At 51.7% G+C, this 17,619-nt stretch overlaps 3 protein-coding genes across 7 annotated transcripts in view; all 3 read right to left on the bottom strand.

The window, feature by feature from the left end:
- Window positions 1–274: 274 nt before the first annotated feature.
- On the bottom strand, window positions 275–9,529 carry SENP3 (SUMO specific peptidase 3). The gene is made up of 11 exons (XM_007457778.1): window positions 9,284–9,529; window positions 7,717–8,442; window positions 5,249–5,488; window positions 5,040–5,151; window positions 4,525–4,672; window positions 4,348–4,395; window positions 3,857–3,934; window positions 1,712–1,849; window positions 1,442–1,525; window positions 1,272–1,322; window positions 275–821 (listed from the first exon to the last, which is right to left on the bottom strand). Exons 2-11 carry the CDS (start codon window positions 8,429–8,431, stop codon window positions 711–713), a joined length of 1,725 nt encoding a protein of 574 aa, XP_007457840.1. The 5' UTR covers window positions 8,432–8,442; window positions 9,284–9,529; the 3' UTR covers window positions 275–710.
- A 1,136-nt stretch (window positions 9,530–10,665) lies between these two features.
- Window positions 10,666–13,369, bottom strand: TNFSF13 (TNF superfamily member 13). Of its 5 annotated transcripts, none has more exons than XM_007457773.1 (6): window positions 12,383–13,369; window positions 11,972–12,041; window positions 11,771–11,818; window positions 11,509–11,627; window positions 11,159–11,297; window positions 10,666–10,896 (listed from the first exon to the last, which is right to left on the bottom strand). In XM_007457773.1, the coding sequence occupies exons 1-6, from the start codon at window positions 12,638–12,640 to the stop codon at window positions 10,787–10,789; spliced, it is 744 nt and encodes a 247-aa protein (XP_007457835.1). In that variant the 5' UTR covers window positions 12,641–13,369; the 3' UTR covers window positions 10,666–10,786. The 5 variants fall into 5 exon arrangements, with proteins under 5 accessions (XP_007457835.1, XP_007457839.1, XP_007457836.1 ...); XM_007457777.1 differs by lacking the exon at window positions 11,972–12,041 and having other exon boundaries at window positions 11,771–11,813; window positions 12,383–12,612; window positions 13,311–13,363; XM_007457774.1 differs by lacking the exon at window positions 11,771–11,818.
- Window positions 13,370–13,817: 448 nt separating this feature from the next.
- The window catches only part of TNFSF12 (TNF superfamily member 12), a 9,163-nt gene continuing 5,361 nt past the window's right edge, over window positions 13,818–17,619 (bottom strand). Inside the window, exons 6-7 of the mRNA XM_007457772.1 lie at window positions 14,755–14,879; window positions 13,818–14,580 (exon numbers count right to left, since the gene is read on the bottom strand). Coding sequence (XP_007457834.1) covers window positions 14,329–14,580; window positions 14,755–14,879 — 377 coding nt within the window. The 3' untranslated portion in view covers window positions 13,818–14,328. The remainder of the gene's footprint in view (window positions 14,581–14,754; window positions 14,880–17,619) is intronic.

Here is a 17,619-nt window from a genome sequence, read left to right as displayed (position 1 = left end):
TCCCTTAAGTATGCTGTTTTCCCAACTTGAGCACCTCTCAAGCTCCCGTATTTTTGAGGCTTATCTACTCTCCCTTCTTCCAGCCCTGGCTCCCCCTGCTGGGGGATTCTTTTGGTTGAAGATATGGTCTTGGCACTGTCTGAGCCAGGGATGGAAAGCTGGCCCCCTGGGTAAGTCTCAAGACCCATGAAAGGGTAGCTAACAGCACTGACTGGAGGAAAGCCGGAGAGCATATCCACTAGTTTGAGGCCCCTTAAGGAAGACCACCACTATGTATCTCCAAAGGATCCTTTATTGACCAGAGAAGGACCATGGTATTTATATATATATATATATAAAAAAAAGTTTGAAGATCTGGCAGGCAGTAATCCCATTGCCCGCCCACCACCCCAGCACAGATTTTGCTGTCCCCCCCTCCTGCACATGGAAGGGAGATGACTGCCCCACCCAGGCCACAAGGCCATACTCCCCTGTAGACAGAAGGAAAAAGGGGATTTTCCATGGCCAACCCCTGAACATCAGAAATCAACAAATATTCTCTCAAAGAAAAAAAAATACAGAAATCAATTAAAACATTTAAATATGAAAATCCAAAGGGAACTGGGTGGGAAGAGGCTAGAGACAAAGGGAACTGGAGTTTCTTGGGAAGGAAGGGTCTCCCATGTCCCCCTGCCCATTAATGAATGGGCTTGGGGCCTGGAATACGAGGCTCACACAGTGAGTTTGCAGTGACACAGCTCCTTGTAGATCTGCCGACGAAGTTTGGGCATGTCCTGCTGAGTGAAGCTGAATGGCTGAGACAGGGCCAGGTGCTTGCAATACTGGGTGTTAACAAAGCAGACCATGAGAACCATCTACTGAGCATCCCCCCCAAAATATGTATCATACATATTTTGTATGATACACATCTCACTGGATCTTTCCAAGAACTTTCCCATTTCACAAAGGAAGCCAAGGTCCCATAGACTGGGGCTCAAAAGAAGTCTGACTCTAAAGCCAGTGTTCCTATTTGGTACATAAAACACCTAGTGTTAACAGAGAAAATACTTTGCATTAGGGGATCAGGAGGCAGCTATATCAGGGCCAGAGACCAAGGACCACACACCCAGTCCCAATGCGGTATGGAGAAACCAAGAGAGGAAAATGAAATCAGGGTTTCTGCATTCTAACACAGAAGCTTACTCCCACTCCCTAAGTGGCTGTGAGCCAAATGAGAGACAGCTTCCCGCCTCCCTCCCAACTCTTTAACCCAACTGGTATCAGTTGCTTACCTGCAACACAAAGGCGCCGCAGTCACTGTCATTATTCTGCCTGGCCACATTCTAGAGAATAAAAAGAAGGTAAGCCCTTCTCCTGGAGGAAATCCTACACGTATGGCTTCAACTTCTGCCTCCTACCATGCCCCCAAATCCGCCCCCATAACCCTCCTCTAGAAACTGACCATCTTGAAGTAACCTTTCCAGCCCTGGTGGAAATCCAGCCGGTCTTTCTTCACTGCCTCTGCCTGTAGATACTTGGCAATATGCTATGTAGATGGAGAAAAGGAGGAAGTGATGCCCCTACATTTCCCAACTGAACCCAAGTTGTGGTGGTCACAGGCAGCAAGCCCAGGTTGCTCCTCAGAGCCTCCAAACCCACCCTTCTGCCTGAAATGCCTTGCCACTGGATCTCCTCCCCATATTCTGCCCATCTTTCCCGTTCCCTCTCAAACCTTAGGGCAGCGGCGGTTCAGGGTGCGCTGCGAATCAAAATAGGTGATGGTGCGCCGCCTCACGTCAACAGAGATGAGGGACCAATGCACCTCCAGGTGGATGGGGATTAGCAGTAGCTCTTTATTGAAGATGTCCACCTAAGGAAGCAGTGCTGGAGGTCAGGAAAGACAGCACAGGAATCTGCCTATTGCCAGGAGGGTTCTAAAGGAGAAGCAGGCAAGGAGACAAGTGGGAGAACTCAATACCCAGCCCCTAGACTGCGAGGCAAGGCTCAGCATCTGGATGTCTGGATTCTTGGGCTTAAGGAGGAAGGCAGGACGGAGGAGGTGGTGCACAACAAACACTCGAGAGCCCAGGACAGGGCCAGGTACTTTACACACATTAAAGGCACAAGTGCTTAGTAGCTAAGAACCCAGGCTCAGGATCCTGGAGCCACTCTCAGGGTTCAAACCCAGCTCTTCCATTTACTAGCGTATGACCACAGGCAAGCTACTTAATAACTCTCTGTACCTCAGTTCCCTTTTCTGTAAGAGGGTGAAAATAACAGTACCTACCCTCACCTGTTTGTTACACAGATTAAACTAATTAATATCCATGCTACACTAAGAACAATGCATGGCACCTAACAGATGCTCAATCAGTTAACGCTCACAACAATCCTCTGAGAAAGTTCGCATCAGGAAACTGTGGCTTGGAAAAGTAAAATCACTTGCTCAAGGTCACAGAAGTAAGACATGGCAGAGGTGGGATTTAAACACTGGCGTATAGAAAGCCAAGTTCTTTCCACTGCATGTCACCCTGCCTCTACCAGAAGAAAGCCTGCCAGGTCCCTGCGGGTGTAAGCTCTTGAACCTGGAGACAGGAATTAAGAAATGCTGGAGTCAACGGCCCTACCTCACTATAGACATTTCCTGGTCTTTGAAACAGAGGGCAGGTAAACTAACTGGACAGGGGAAAAGAACCGCCCCCCACCGCCAAGTCGGCTCCCCTTCCCCTTCATTATTTTACCCAGGAACTTAGGCCAAAAACCTAAGCATCATCCCTTGAATCTTACCTTTTCTTCATTTCTCATGTCCAATCCACCAGAAAGTCCTATTGGTTCTACTGGCAAAACTTATCCTAGATAAACTACTTCTATTTCTGCCTTTACCACCCTGGTCCAAGTTTCTCATCTGGACTTCTCGGCTACTCCATTTAGCCTGCCTGCTTCCACTCTTGCCTCTTTCAATCTATCACTGAAACAGGAGTTTAAAACATGAGGCACTTCCCACCCTGCTTAAAACTCTTCAATGGCTTCTCAGAACACAAAGAATAAGATCTACCCTCCGGGACTTCCCTGGTGGTGCAGTGGTTAAGAATCCACCTGCCAATGCAGGAGACGCGGGTTTGATCCCTGGTCCGGGAAGATCCCACATGCCGCAGAGCAACTAAGCCCGTGCGCCACAACTACTGAAGCCCGCGCACCTAGAGCCCGTGCTCTGCAACAAGAGAAGCCACTGCAATGAGAAGCCCGCGCACTGCAATGAAGAGCAGCCCCCACTCGCCACAACTAGAGAAAGCCAGTGCACAGCAACAAAGACCCAACGCAGCCAAAAATAAATAAATTAATTAATTAATTTTTTTAAAAAAATCTACCCTCCATGCCTCACATTATCTACTCTCTGACCAAATTTTCTATCGTTTTCCCTTTGCTCACTCTGCTCCAATCACACAGGCCCTCTGACCCTCAAACGTTCTTTCTCACTTTGTGTCCCATGTACTTGCTGTCTCCTTTGCTTAGAACACCCTTGCCCCAGATCTGCACCGGGTTAGCTCCTTGTCATTCAAGTCTCAGCTAACAGAGGTCTTCCCAGACCACCCAATCTAAAGTACCCACCCCCATGCTACCACATTACTGTTTTAATTTGTTCACAGCACTTATCACTAGCTGAAATTTAACTTGCATATTTACTCTCACCCCATAAAGGCAAGAAGTTTTATTTAATACTGTATCTTTAGTGCCCAAAACAGCACCTGGCACACAGAAGACATTTAATAAATACTTGAACGTTTGAATGAACAGGATTGAGGAAAGGGCTCACAGGAAACAGAACTCTTCTTTAGAGGCAAGGTGTTACACAAGTAGATGTGAATTCGTAACTCACGTTTTTGGTCCACCTTTTCACCCCATCATAACCCTTGGTACGGAGTTTATCATAGAAGAAACTGTTGAAGAAATGCACCTGCGCCAATGATACAAAAGAGCTGGATGGAATTTAAAGACCTCAGGCCCTCCTGCTAAGTGTCCTCTCCCCAGCCCACTCCATTTCATCATAGCTCTGAGGACTGGTTTCAACAAACTCTAGTCCAACTCACTGAGGGTAAAAGCAAACTATTTTTAACCTCATCTTATAGCTTCCCACCCCAATCTGTGGGGTTAGCCATAGGGGAAAAACACTACAGACTGGAGGAAAGGACTAGAATTGTTAAGTTCAGGACCAAGATTACAGATTTGAATTGAACAAATTACCTTCTACTGCCTCTCCCCAGAGAGAAAGACCCTCTTTATGTAAAATGGAAGAGATGAAAAGGACTGAAAAAGCTGCTTAAAACTGTGGGAGTTCTTCCAGGGACTGAAATATCTGGTTAGGCCTACCTTTTCAGGGACCGTGTCCATGACGAGATCTCCATACATGTTCATCACCTGGGGAGAAGATGGGAGGCCACTTGCCATGGAGGGTGTGGCATGGGTACAGGGCTCCCCCATGCAGAGGGCCCCAGACACCCTGCTCCCTGAATCCCCTCTTGGGCCTGTTTTTGCACGCCTCCTTACCTGGTCATTGAGCCAGTTCTGTCCATATAAGGTCCCCAGGTCGTCCATGGTCAGCACATGCCGCTTATAGGCAACTCGGAAGCCCCTCACCATGGCATTGCCTGGCATCCGCTGGTATGACTGGATCAGCTGCAGCACCAGGCCCTTCCTGGGTAGGCCAAGGGTGGAGTCACACAAGAGACGAGGGGGCTAGGGCACACAGAAGTACCTTCTACTGCCTAGAATAAGAATCTAAAACTAACTTTTTTTTTTTTCTTTTTTTCGGTCATGGGTCCTTTTGAGGACTTGCTAAAGGCTTACTCCCCAGTAAGAGGCACATGAATACTTAGGTACATGTGGTATATCAGGGTCCCATGTAAAGCCCCTCCTGGTTGGCTCACAGGGGCTTGGCACCTTGCCTGCAGATTCCTCCCCTCAGTTCTAGCTCCCTCCTCCTCCCCGAAAAGGCAGCAGCATTCTCACCCCATCTCCCCGGTCCCAGCCCTCTTCCAAAGAGCATCTCTTTCATGCCTCACCTGGAAGGTGTAGAGAACTCCTGCTGGAAAATGTCCTCCAGTTTCTCTACTACCTCATCAGTGCTGAGGGGGATGAGGCTGCCATAAGTTTGAAGGAATTCATCCAAGATGCCTGCGTGGAGGAGGGAGAGAGGAGTGAGGTAAGGCCTCCAGACTCTGATCTAGGAGTCAGCTGTGGGAAAGAGACTAGATCCTCTAGGGTTCCTTACTCTGCACACAGGTGACATGCTCCTCCCGCAGGGGGCTGTGCTGTCCAGCTTTCTCCCCAGGCCGCTCAGCCTCTTCTGCAGTGCCCAAATCTGAGCCCTGAAAAAGCTCCTGGGCCACATGGTCCCCGATGCTGCACACATTACTGATGAGGATGCTGGCATCAGGGGGTGCCAGAGTTCGCTCCCCTTCTGGCCCAGGTGGTCCCCCAAAGCCGTTGGGCAGAGTACAAGAGAGGAGGCCTGCAGGGCAGGGGAAACAGAATGGAGGCAAGAAACTGGCTCAGATCAAAGGCCAATGGGAAGATTAAATGATGCACACAAATTATAAGACCACAAAAAGAATGAATTGGAACAAAATCCACCAATATAAACTCTAAAGGATGAAAACCCTAAAGCACGAGATAATTATGTCCAAGAGGTTATAAAAGACAGAGAGGAAAAGTTACTACAGGCATACCTCAGAGATATTGCGGATTCACTTCCAGAACACTACAATAAGGCGAATAATGTAATAAAGCGAGTCACACAAACTTTTTGGTTTCCCGGTGCATGTAAAACTTATGCTTACTATAATCTATTAAGTGTGCAACAGCATTATGTCTAAAAAAAAAAAAAGTACATACCTTAATTTAAAAACACTTTGTTACACGTGAAAAGATGCTCAACATCACTATCAGAGAAATGAAAATCAAAATGACAATGAGGTATCACCTCACACCAGTCAGAATGTCCACCATCAAAAAGTCTACAAACAATAAATGCTGGAGATGGAGAAAAGGGAACCCTCCCACACTGCTGGTGGGAATGTAAATTGGTACAACCACTATGAAAAACAGTATGGAGGTTCCTTAACTAAAAACAGAACTACCATATGACCCAGCAATCCCACTCCTGGGCATATAACCAGAGAAAACCATAATCCAAAAAGATACATGCACCCCAATGTTCATGGCAGCACTATTTACAATAGCCAAGACATGGAAGCAACCTAAACGTCCATCAACAGAGGAATGGGTACAGAAAATGTGGTATATATACACAATGAAATATTACTCAGCCATAAAAAAGAATGAAATAATGCCATTTGCAGCAACATGGATGGACCTAAAGATTATCATACGAAGTGAAGTAGGTCAGACAGAGAAAGACAAGTATCAATATCACTCATATGTGGAAACTAATTTTAAAAAAAAGATAAAATGAACTTACGAAACAGAAACAGACTTACAGATATCAAAAACAAACTTTATGGTTACCAAAGGGGAAACGTTGTGGGGGGAGGGATAAATCAGCAGCTTGGGATGAACATACACACACTATTATACATAATATAGATAACCAACATGGATATACTATAGAGCACAGGGAACTCTACTCAATATTCTGTGATAACCTATATGAGAAAAGAATCTAAAACAAGAATGAATGTATGTATATGTATAACTGAATCACTTTGCTGTACCCCTGAAACTAATACAACATTGTAAATCAATTATATGCCAATAAAATAAAAATATTAAAAAAAATACTTTACTGCTAAAAAATGCTAACTATCATCTGAGCCTTCAGTGAGTTGTAATCTTTTCATGGGTGAAGGCTTTGAAATATTGCGAGAATCATCAAAACGTGATACAAGCATGAATTGAGCAAATACTGTTGGAAAAATGGCGCTGACAGACTTGCTCTACTCGGTGTTGCCGCAAACCTTCAATTTGTAAAAAATGCAATGTCTTTGCATTGCAATAAAGCGAAGCGCAATAAAATGAGGTATGCCTGTACTCATAAACAGGAGGAAAGTAAGAAACACTAGGAATTCAGAGAGATGTAAATTTCAGAAGTATTTCTCACCACTATATACCTAGCACCTAGCATAGTACCTGGCATACAGTAAAGGCTCGATAAATACTCAAATAATTAATAAAGAAATAGAAAGCCTGCCGCAACTCAGACCCGGCACAACCAAAATAAATAAACAAACGTTTTTTAAAACTAGATAAATAAATAAAAAGAAAGCCTGAAGTTGTTTAGTGGGGTTCTCCGAAAGAGAAATACTGAGTGAGAATGTCACACACAACTGTCCAGGTGATGTACTCCACTACTCTGAGAGATCCCATCCCACCACTATAAGAATGGCACCCTCTAGAAATGGACACGCAGGGGCACTTATCCTGAGAGGCCACATGAAGTGGGACTTCAAGCAGACATGACTGACTTTACTAAACCACGACTCCCTTTCTCATCTATGCACAGGACACCTACTTATGGATCCTGTATCCCGGCCTTGACTCTCTTCCCAGACTTAGTTCCTGCTCAAAATGGGGCTGAAGACATTTCACTGCTGTTCTGGACCCTCCCTCTCTCTGCCCTCCTACTTTCCTTAGACCCCAGTTCTCACCACAGCAAGAGGCTCCTGGTCTCCCAGGATCTTAGCTCTCCCCATGCCCTCCTCTGCCCCATTCCCACCTTACCCGAGTCAGGGTCCAGAGGAGACTTTGGAGTCCACCTTAATCCATCTTCCTCCATGGGGGGCCCAGAGGGCACTGGTGGAGACCCTCTCACCCCATCCTCAGCCATGAGAGCACCTAGCAGACCCAGCCGGGGGGGAGGTGGTCCCCGGGGCGAGTCAAAACGACAGCAGGGGGATGGCACATGTGGTGTCACACCCCCTTCCTGGGGTGAAAGATGGTTCTTGGGGTGTGCAAGGCTCCGCCGCCGGCCCCGGTGGCGCCCCCAAAGCTTCCAGTGGAATGTCAGCGAGGTGCTTTTTGAGTAGAGCAGCATCCGGAAGGCTCTCATAGCTCTGCGACGGCGCTGTGAACACGTTTTCCGATGAGCAGGGCGGGGAGGGCGAGGCCGCTGGGAGGCTCCCAGCTGACCCCATCTGGGGGGCAGCCTCCAAGCTGCCACTTCCTCTTCCTCATCTTCATCCTCGTCGTCCTCTTCTTCTTCCTCCTCTTCACTAGCTGAGGCATCAAAAGAGGGCCGAGGGACAGGAAGGCGTCTGGTTGGCACTGTGGTCCCTGACCCAGGATCTGGCCCAAACCCTCCACCTGATTTGAGTCGGGGTTTGGGGGGTGGGGGCCAACGAAGACGCTCCCGCCTGGGACTTGAATAAGCTGGGGCTATGCCGGGTCCAGGAGGCTCAGGCCCCCAAGACCCGGTCCCTTGTATAGTCTCTTTCATCTTCCAGCAACCTGTAAAACAAAGGTTAGAGCGTCAGAATCCAAACATCCTACACCCCGGATTCTGCCTCTCTTCCTCAGCACGCCTCTTCTCCAATCAAATGCAAATAAACTAAGGAAAAGAGAAAAAACTTCAAAACTCCTAACTTCATATCTTCCTAGTTAATATGGCCCACAAGGTGCCCTTCAGAGTCTGTGCCATCATCTCTCTCCTGCCCAGATAGAGGCAAGGAAGAATGGCTAAGCGGCAGGCCTCGAGGCTCTTATTTCTCAGATACCCAGATCAAACCTAGTATTTTCAGGCTCCACTTCTCTATTTTAGTACCACCAGGGATGTCCTAGTTGAGAGCCTAATAACGGAGAAGGCTCAATACGGGAATCCTGACATGGTACAGAGACACCTGAGGAGAACACAATTTCCGCAGGAAAACCGTGATCTAGAGTGGGAAGAGAGGTCTCCATCACCGTGGAATGAGTGGGGTGTGTGGGCATGCTCAGGTAGTCTCAGGAAGGAACCATACCAGGGCTATGGTTCACGTGGTAAAATCTAATGGAAAGGGAATGATTTTAGAGGAAACTGAAACAGAACCGAAGCGGCGCTTCGGCAGCCGAATCAAGGCGCGCTGGGACTGAACTGAGCCGAGCTAGGTTGGCCCAGCCCCCTCTCCTGCTCCGTCCCGGGGACCAGAATGCGTCCCAGCACCGGTAGGATCCTACAGGTTCGGGCGGCTCGGCGTGCAAGGGCCTTAAAAAGCCCCTTCGAGGGCCTCCTGGGCCCCGGTTAGGTAGGAATGGGGTCCAGGAATGGGAGAGGCCGTGGCAGAGCTGGGGGGAGGGGAGGGGGCGTCCTCACCGGGAGCGGGGAAGCCGGGCGGACAGGCCCGAGGGCGGGCGTCTCCGGCCTCAGGCTTCCCGGCTCATCTCCGGCGACGGCGGCTGCCCCGCCACTCCTGCTGTCTTCAGGCGTAGCCGTCTCAATTCAGGATTCCAACGTTTCTGGGCCGCGCGCCGCCCCGCCGAGCCGCCCCGCCGCGGCCGCCTCTCGCTCTGCTTCAGCCTCCACCTCCACCACCTCCACCACCTCCCCCTCCTCCTCCTCCTCCTCCTTCCCCTCCCGCGAGCCCCAGGCCCACCGGCGGTGGTGGCGCACAATTAGTACGTCACAGCCGGCGAACAGCGCCGCCGCGGCTACCACGCGCCTAGTCCCGCCTGCGCGAGAGCGCAGACGCCACGGGACCGTCCCGCCCATGATCCCCACGCCTGCGCACACCCGCTTAACCCGAGCCGTGCCGGGCGGTGCCTCCACTAGCTCTTTTGCGCCTGCGTGTTCTGTGCCGCTCTCCCGCCCTTCGTCCCCGCGCTGCGTAGCCCTGCGTTCCACGCGCCGCCGGGCTTGAGCTGAGGACCCTGACGCCTCGGTTCAGTGAGACGTCTCGGTCCAGTGAGGCGCTTCGGTGGAGGGCGTGGAGGGCCGGGAGGGCCGGGAGATGCTGGTACGGGGACGGAGCTGAGGCACAGCAGCAGGGGAAAAGGATCCGAGGTTCCATTTATTCTCTTTTATTTTTTAACTTTAGGCAGGGCTTGCGCAGAAAGGAGAGATCAGAGGAGTGATACAGGATCAGGACTAGGGCGTACGATTTATCCGAGGCTCCCCGGCTTCCCTCCCAGTCCAGAGAGGCTTAGAGTGGCCTGCCGCGCCAGGGCAGTGGAGAGCGTGAAAGGCAAAAGTTGGCACCCGAAGAGTAATGATGTGGCTGCAAGGGCACCGTCGTCGTTGGGCACCGTCTGCAGACGGGCGCATAATAATTACACCTCTGGAGGCAGTGATGGAAACTGGGCCCCAATAGATGGAGAGAGGAGAGTGAAGATGAGGCTTCTTGTGCAGTGGAGAGGCAGAGGATACCTAGAGAGAGGTGTGGTGTAAAGAACCAGGAGTTTTCCTGAGTGGCGGAAGGATTCGTGGCCATCTGCCAACAGGCAGGATCATTGTCTCAGATTGCCGCTAGATGGTGGTGCTGTTCTGGAAGCATTCCAGTGGGACCCAGAGCAAGTCTAGACAATGCCGGGCATTTCCCACCCCCGCCCAACTCCCTCAAGAATTTGGGGCTGGATGGAGACTAAGAGCAAGATACTCTACTACCTCTTTAATATCCATGAATTCAGAGTCCTGGGGGTGGGGTGGGGGGGAGAAGGGAGGAAGGGAGAGTCATGAGCTGTCAAACCTGGGATTCCAGTCAAACCCAGAAGAGGCCTCTGTTCCTGACTGTTCCCTGTCCTTTGTCTAGTCAGCTCTTGGCTGTCTCCAAAATGAACCCACCCTGGTCTTCCAAGCTCAGAACCACCTTTTACAACACAATCACAGTTTCACAAGCCCCAGGAAGGTTCCATGTGGAGAGAGGCTAAGTTTCGCCCTTGCCCGGGGGATTATGACACTCAGGGTATCCCCCTGGTGTAAATGGAAGACACCTGAGAAAAGGGAGAAAAGAGATGCTCAGTGAAGCACGGCCATAAAGATACTCTGATGTTTCACCCTCCCTTCTCCAGCTCAACCTTGTTTCTGCCTCCTGTAAGGACCAAGGTATTCTGTCCTTCACTCCTCAGCTCTGCCTCTACACCCACGCTTCTTCCAGACCCCTGCTGTAGCCCCCACACCAGTGCCCCCAGGTCAGAGATCCCCTGCTCTCCTCGCATCCACCCTCAACTGCTCACCCACCTCTCAGGCTCTCACCTGCGCTGTAACAGCTATTGTAGGCCCAGTCGGGGTTGGAGGGCATGCTTCGTATACATCGGAATAGAGTCTCCTGCCTTCCCTGGCCCTCCCGGGATACCACCTGACCCATGGTGAAAGTCACATCGTGAAACAAGACCTGGCAGGGAAGGGAGGAGATGAAGAAAACGGGATAGTGTGGCTCAGGTCTGGGCGGCCTCAGGAGCCCTGACAAGGGAGCCGAGGAATGGAGAAGTGCCCTCTAAGCTGGGTATCCATAGGGGTTGGGAACCCTCAGTGCTGGGGCATAAGGCTTTGGGAGAACAGGCCTCCAGGCCCTCAGGTGAGGCTCAGGGGGTGTCTGGGGTTACCTGGCTGTACAGCAGATAAATTCCAGCATCCCAGACTCGAATGACATATCCTTGGGCCTCCAGGCCTCTCCCACGCCAGAGAGCTGGTTGCCACATCACCTCTGTCACATCAGAGTCCTCTGGAGGCAAGGAGTGTGGCAGTCAGGGTTTCTGTGCACACTCAGACACTTTCTGCTCTAAGGTTCTCTTGGGCCCAGGTGCCAGCCCCACAGTTCCTAGATTTTGCCTCTCCTCAAAAGCCATTATTGAAAATAGTGCTCACCCTTGGAGGTGATGTTAACGGGAACAAGATGCAGGACTGAGCGCTTCTCTGGGGAGAGAAGAAGGAAATCTTAGCAGCGCCCACCTACCCCCGTTGCCCTGTTGTCAGCCCTCCACCCTCAGCCCTGGCTCAGGGTCTCAGTCTCCAAATCCCCGTGCTGCTTGATCACCTCCCACCCCTGCTGCACCCCGGGGGTCTCACTCTTCTGTTTTACTGCTCTCCTTCTCCGGGATCTCTCCCCATTCTCCCGGGCTTCCACGCCATCAGAGCTCTGCTCATGGAAAGAGGGTCAGGGTTAGGCTGAGATGCAAGGGTCCCAGAAAGCCTTTCCCCCAGGCCTCCCCCGCCCCGGGAATGCCTCACATCTCTCCTGCACCTTTCCCCAGCAACCTGAGTCTTGGTGCTGGCTGTCCTCCAGGATCTGTTAGGTACGAGAAGCATTAATCTTTAACAATTTCCTTTCCTGGAATGGTTGCTCCCTTGACCTCCAAACCTGGGACCCTCTCTTGCACCCACTGAAAACTTTGCAGACCAGGCGGCTGGAACCAAGAGGCCTGGAGACCACCCTGCCACCCATCCTCCTCTCCCGGACACCCTTCTCCCCTCACTCACCTGCTCCCGGGGGCTCAGCCACAGATACCCTTCCCCCTTCTCGGAGGGCCCTCCAGTCCTCTGCAGCCGGCTCACCTCTCTCCTTAAGGTCTGCAGCTCTGTTTGTTGGGTCAGCAGAACCATGGCACAAGCCACAGCCCCCAGAGCCGCCCCCCAACTCAACCAGAGGGCAACTGAGAGTGCCGGCTCTCGGACTGGGCCCCCCATGTCTCCCGGGGACCCTTTGGGGGCTAGTAAAGAAGGAGATGAGGTCGGCATGAGCTGGGGACCCTGCCAACAGCTGTAGCCTCAGGAGTGGGGTAGCAAGGAGGTGACGGGGAGGGTCGGCGTGCAGGCAGTGGTGCAGAAGGGAAGAAGGGCGTTACGCAAGGGAGAAATAAAAAGGAACTTGAGAATAAAAAGGAGGGAGGCAGAAAGCAAGCTGGGGCACTGTTGGTGCTCCTGGCACCCCGCTGCGGGGCCAGTGTTGTCCTGAGACCCCTCACCCTCCTCCAGCCTCAGGAGAATTTGGTGTCAGTCTCTCTAAGAAGGACAGGGCTGCCAGTGACACCCAGGAGGAGCGGCCAGAGCGCAGGAACCCCAGGGCGGCCCCAGAAGTGGGGGAGGGAAGGTTGGCTGGCTATGGGGCATGGTGCCAGGAGCCGGGATGGAGGGACGAGCTGGGCAGCATTGAGGGTCAAGGGGTGAGAGTGGAAGACCCTCTGGCCCGGGCACAGGCGAGATCTCTGGGGCAGTTTGCTGAGAGAGACCAAAGGTGGGAAAGAAGGGGAGGGCGTCAGTGGGGAGGAGAACCAGGGTCGCGGAAGCAAGAAACTGGCTGAGTTCTGGGGTTAAGGCCAGGCCGGGTGTGTTGGAATAAGGCCTGCACTACTCCCTGTGTGCTGAACTTGGCAGGCAGGACTTCCTGTTTCCCAAGAAAAGCTCTTACATAAGGCTCTGGACAAAGAAAGAGACAGCCCAAGCACCCTGCCACTGTAGGATTCCTCCCTGGCCCCGAGGACGCGGGTGTCCGTGTTCCCGGGCCCTGGTGTCCCGCTTCCTGCCCCTGAGCCCCCATGCTGGGCCTGCTCCCACCCCGCGTCCCAGCCAGGGCTTGGGCCAGCACCTGCTGAAGTCTCCGAGGCTGCCAGGAGGAAGGGCTGCTGTTCCTCCCAGCCCAGGGATTCCCCGCAGGAGGAAGCCCGCCTCCTATAGGTAAATGAGGCTGCTTCTGCTGGACCTTGGGCAGAGGATTGATTTTTTTTCCTGGCAGTTTGCCTTTCGACTCTCTGCTCATGCTTGGGGGTTAGAGGCATGTAGGTCCCCACTCCCAAGCCTGGACATCGCCCTGGAATTCCGGGCGTCCTGCCCCCCCCTCCCCAATTCCCATACCCCCTTTGCATGGCCCTCAGCTTACCCCGAGGATGTCCCCTAAGGCCCAATAAAGAGAGCAACCATGACTTATTCTCTTTAATATCCACTTATCAACATTTTGTCACAATAATAATAAAAATAATATCTGTTTTAAAAATCCACAGGGAATTATCAGGGGAGGAATTATCATGTCTTGGTCTCTTACCCCTCACATTCGGGAACTCCTGGCCTAGTCCCAGTCTCTCTGGCATCCAGCCCCTCTTAGAGCCTGAAGAGGGGTATTCAGGACCCATCGTCACCCAGAGTACAGTAAACACAGTGTCCTGGGGGGCTGCGGCCAGGCTGGGGAGTCAGGAGATAAATGGGGGTTTGGGAGCTAGTGAGGTGGAGAGCTGGAGGTGCGGGGAGCCGTCAGAGATGAGGGGACTATTTCTGTGGCATGGACGTCTCTTGAGCGTGCCCTGGCAGCCTACAGAGGGAGAGGCAGGTCTGGGGGAGGAGCCGCTCAGGGTGGGCAGAGGGGACTGGGGTGCTCAGAGAGCTGCCGTGGGGAGCCAGCGGCCTTGGCAAACCATCGGGAGACCAGGGCCCCCTCAGTGAACTTGGAAGAGTCCAAAGTAGGTGAGGAAGGGGGCAGCCTTGAGATGGGCCCAGGGGAGGGTGCGGATCCGCAGGGAGGACCCTGGCCGCAGGGGCAACAGCCCGGACACCTGGCAGAGACGGAGCTGGGGCCCGAGGGAACTGGCCGCTGTGGCCGAGAACTCCTCCAGGCAGCGCAGGGCCAGCGTGTCATCCACCAGCAGGTCCAGCTTCAGGTAGACAGCCTTCCCCTCATCAAAGTGCACCTGGGGGGTGGGGGAGGGGGGCGTGGGGCGGAGTCCAGGCCTCTGCTTGCCCTGGGCTCCTGTCCAGCCCAGACCCCAAGCTCCTCCTCCCCCACCTTTAACTTGCCCCCACCCCTTAAGCCCAGCCCTTCTCCCTCAGTTCCTGCTCTACCCGTGGAGCCAGGTGGGGCTTACCTGACAGTACAGGTAGTACAGCCCAGCCCGGGTGACCATAAATTGCCCGCTCTGGCGGTCATAGCGCAGTGGGTTGGAGCTGTTGATTTTGGCCTCTTCCCAGCCACTCACCGTCCCGTCCACACCTGAATGTGGATGTTCAGAGACAGGGGGAAATCCCTTTATAGAACTTTCTCACACTTCCCAGCCACTGAGTTTATAAACATTTGGGCCTACCTTACCCAGAAGATAACTAGAGGGCCCAGGGCAAGGGAGGCGCCAGGGCCTAGGGAGCTGGGAGTGTAATAGGAAGTTCGGCGAAGAAACCCAACATATGTGACCAGAACCAAACAGGGCAAGTTGTCACCAGCCACTTCTGGGGAGAAGAGGAGGACTGAAGAAGCAATGGGGGCTTTTATAGTTTGTGTCTGTATTGTTTGCTTTTCTACTTGGAGAATGTATCGATGCGTTACTTGAATCATACATTACTTGGATTATTAAAATTAAAAATAAGAGAAAAGGAAAATATGGAAAAAAAGCTAAAAAGAGGGGAAAAAAGAAAAAAAAATTAAAAATAATAAAATGGTACCCAAATGTCCATCCATTGATGAATGGATAAGGAAAATTGTGTTAAGTCCATACAATGAGATATGATTCAGCCATAAAATGAAATGCAATAATGGGACTTCCCTGGCGGTCCAGTGGTTAAGACTCTGCACTTCCACTTCAGGGGTTGCGGGTTCGATCCTTGGCTGGGGAACTAAGATCCCACAAGCCACGTGCTGGGGCCAAGGGGGAAAAAAAAAGAAATGGAATACTAATACACACTACAATATGGAGGAAACTGGAAAACATTATGCTAAGTGAAAGAAGCCACTCACAAAGGATCACGTATTATATGATTTCTATGAAATGTCCAAGTAAGCAAATATATAGAGACAGAAAGTAGATTAGTGGTTGCTTAGGGCTCGGGGGATCACGGAAATATGGGGTGGCAGGTAAAGGGTACAGGGTTTCTTTTTGAGGTAATGAAAACTCTCTAAAATTACCGTAGTGATGATCTCACAGCTCTGTGAATATACTAAAAACTTAATCGTACACTTTAAACAGGGGAATTATATAGAATGTGAATTATATCTCAATAAAGCTGTTACCAAAAAAAAAAAAAAAAGTCTAGAGTGAGGGTAATTGCAAATTGTAAAGAAGATAAATAGTCAAATGACAGAGCAGGGTCTCAAGTGGCTTCCCAGGTCCTCTATGGGCTGCCCCTGTTTACCTCTCGCATCTAATCTCACACATTCCTCCCAAGTCACAAGACTCTAGCCACTCCGGCCCACTTTCTGTTCCTGCAGCGCACCAAGCTCATTGTTCCCACAGGGCTTTTACTGCTCTTCCCTCCCCACAGGATTCCTCCCCTGCCTGGCCCCTTCTGTCAGACTGGTCCCTCTGAGAGACCTCCCCAGTCCTCCCAGCCTGAAATAGCTCGTCTCCGATGATAATCTCTCCTCCACTCACCCCGTTTCTCTCACAGCAGTCACCAAGGAGGGAAATCATTTTATTTCCTCCTGTGATAGTTTGGGGTCTGACTCCCCCAGAGGGCAGAGGTACTGGTCTTGTTACTGCACCCCAGCCCCTGGAGCTGGGCCTGCCCTGAGTGGGCACCAAGCACACGCTGGTGGGAAGATAGAGGGAAGGAGGCGGCCATGGCAACAGCTCTCTCTTGTTTGGGTCCATGGGCCACTCTCCAGGGCTTCATTGGCTTCATCTCAGTAGCCTGGCCAGCTTCCTTCCCCAGCAGCCCTACCCTCTGCCTGCCCCGGTGCGCTGTCCTTGTTGCTTTCTCAAGGAGAACATAATGCTCGCTAGGCATTTTCATCCCCACCTAGGGGTTCCCTTGGCCTTTATTTTGCAGACTCCAACCTGAGTCTCCAGCCCTGCCCTTTCCTGCCCCTCCTGACACTGCTACCTGCCTGCCATCAGAATAGCCCCTGGCACCTCAAACTCACCTAGACCAAAACTGAGCCTGGTCCTCCCCCGTCCCAAACTTGCTTGACTGTCTGCATTCCACATTGGGTTCCTGGTTCTACCTCTTACCAAGTACCCAAGCCACTCTCTCCTTTACCAGTTTAATTCACTGATCACCAGTTTCTAGCAATTCTGCCACCTAAATAGCTCTGTCTCCCTCCCTGGTCTGGCCCCTGCCACTTCTCACTGGGACTCTTCCCAGCCTGCTCCCTCTTTGGACTCCCTGTTTCCAGTCTTGCCTGGTCCAGTTCACTGGCTACGCGACACAGAGCCACAGAGTGACGTTTCTAAAATGCAGATGTGAGCCTGCCTCTCTTGTTTTGACCTCAGGATAACTTCCAGATTCCATCTGTGACCTGGCTGCATATTCTTCTCTGGCCTCACCCCATGTTGCTCTTCTAGTTCTGTCCCCTCAGCCACATCGAGCTGCTCCGGTCCCCCAGCCTCATCATACTCTTGGCAGGCTCGGGGCTTTTGCACAAGTGGCCCCTGCCCCCCTGTCCATCTCACACTCACACTTCAAGGCCCACACCTTCCTGGGGAAGCAGTCCCTTACCCCATTGTAAAGTGGTCTCCTCTGTGCCGCCATGCGCCTCTGGCTACTTTCTTTATTGTTCTTGTTGTATCACATTGTAATTTACAAATTTATATAGGTGTCTCTTCCCCTGGACAGCAATTCCTTGTAAAGAGGTCTGGGTATTACTCACTGTGGGCACCTAGCCGGGTCTTTACAAACAGTGGGATCTCAGGGCGTGTGTGTTGAGTCAACGAATGAATGAATGTCTGGGTAACCGCTGAAATAAATGGTCCATACAGAAGGGAGGAAGGTCGGCCTGGGGCAGGAAGAGTAGGGGGGGAGGA

This window comes from Lipotes vexillifer, unplaced genomic scaffold (genome assembly GCF_000442215.2).
Source record: "Lipotes vexillifer unplaced genomic scaffold, Lipotes_vexillifer_v1.1 scaffold611, whole genome shotgun sequence".
Lineage (NCBI taxonomy): Eukaryota > Metazoa > Chordata > Mammalia > Artiodactyla > Lipotidae > Lipotes > Lipotes vexillifer.
Note: the sequence above shows the minus strand (reverse complement) of the source record. Positions and strands in the feature narration are given on the sequence as shown.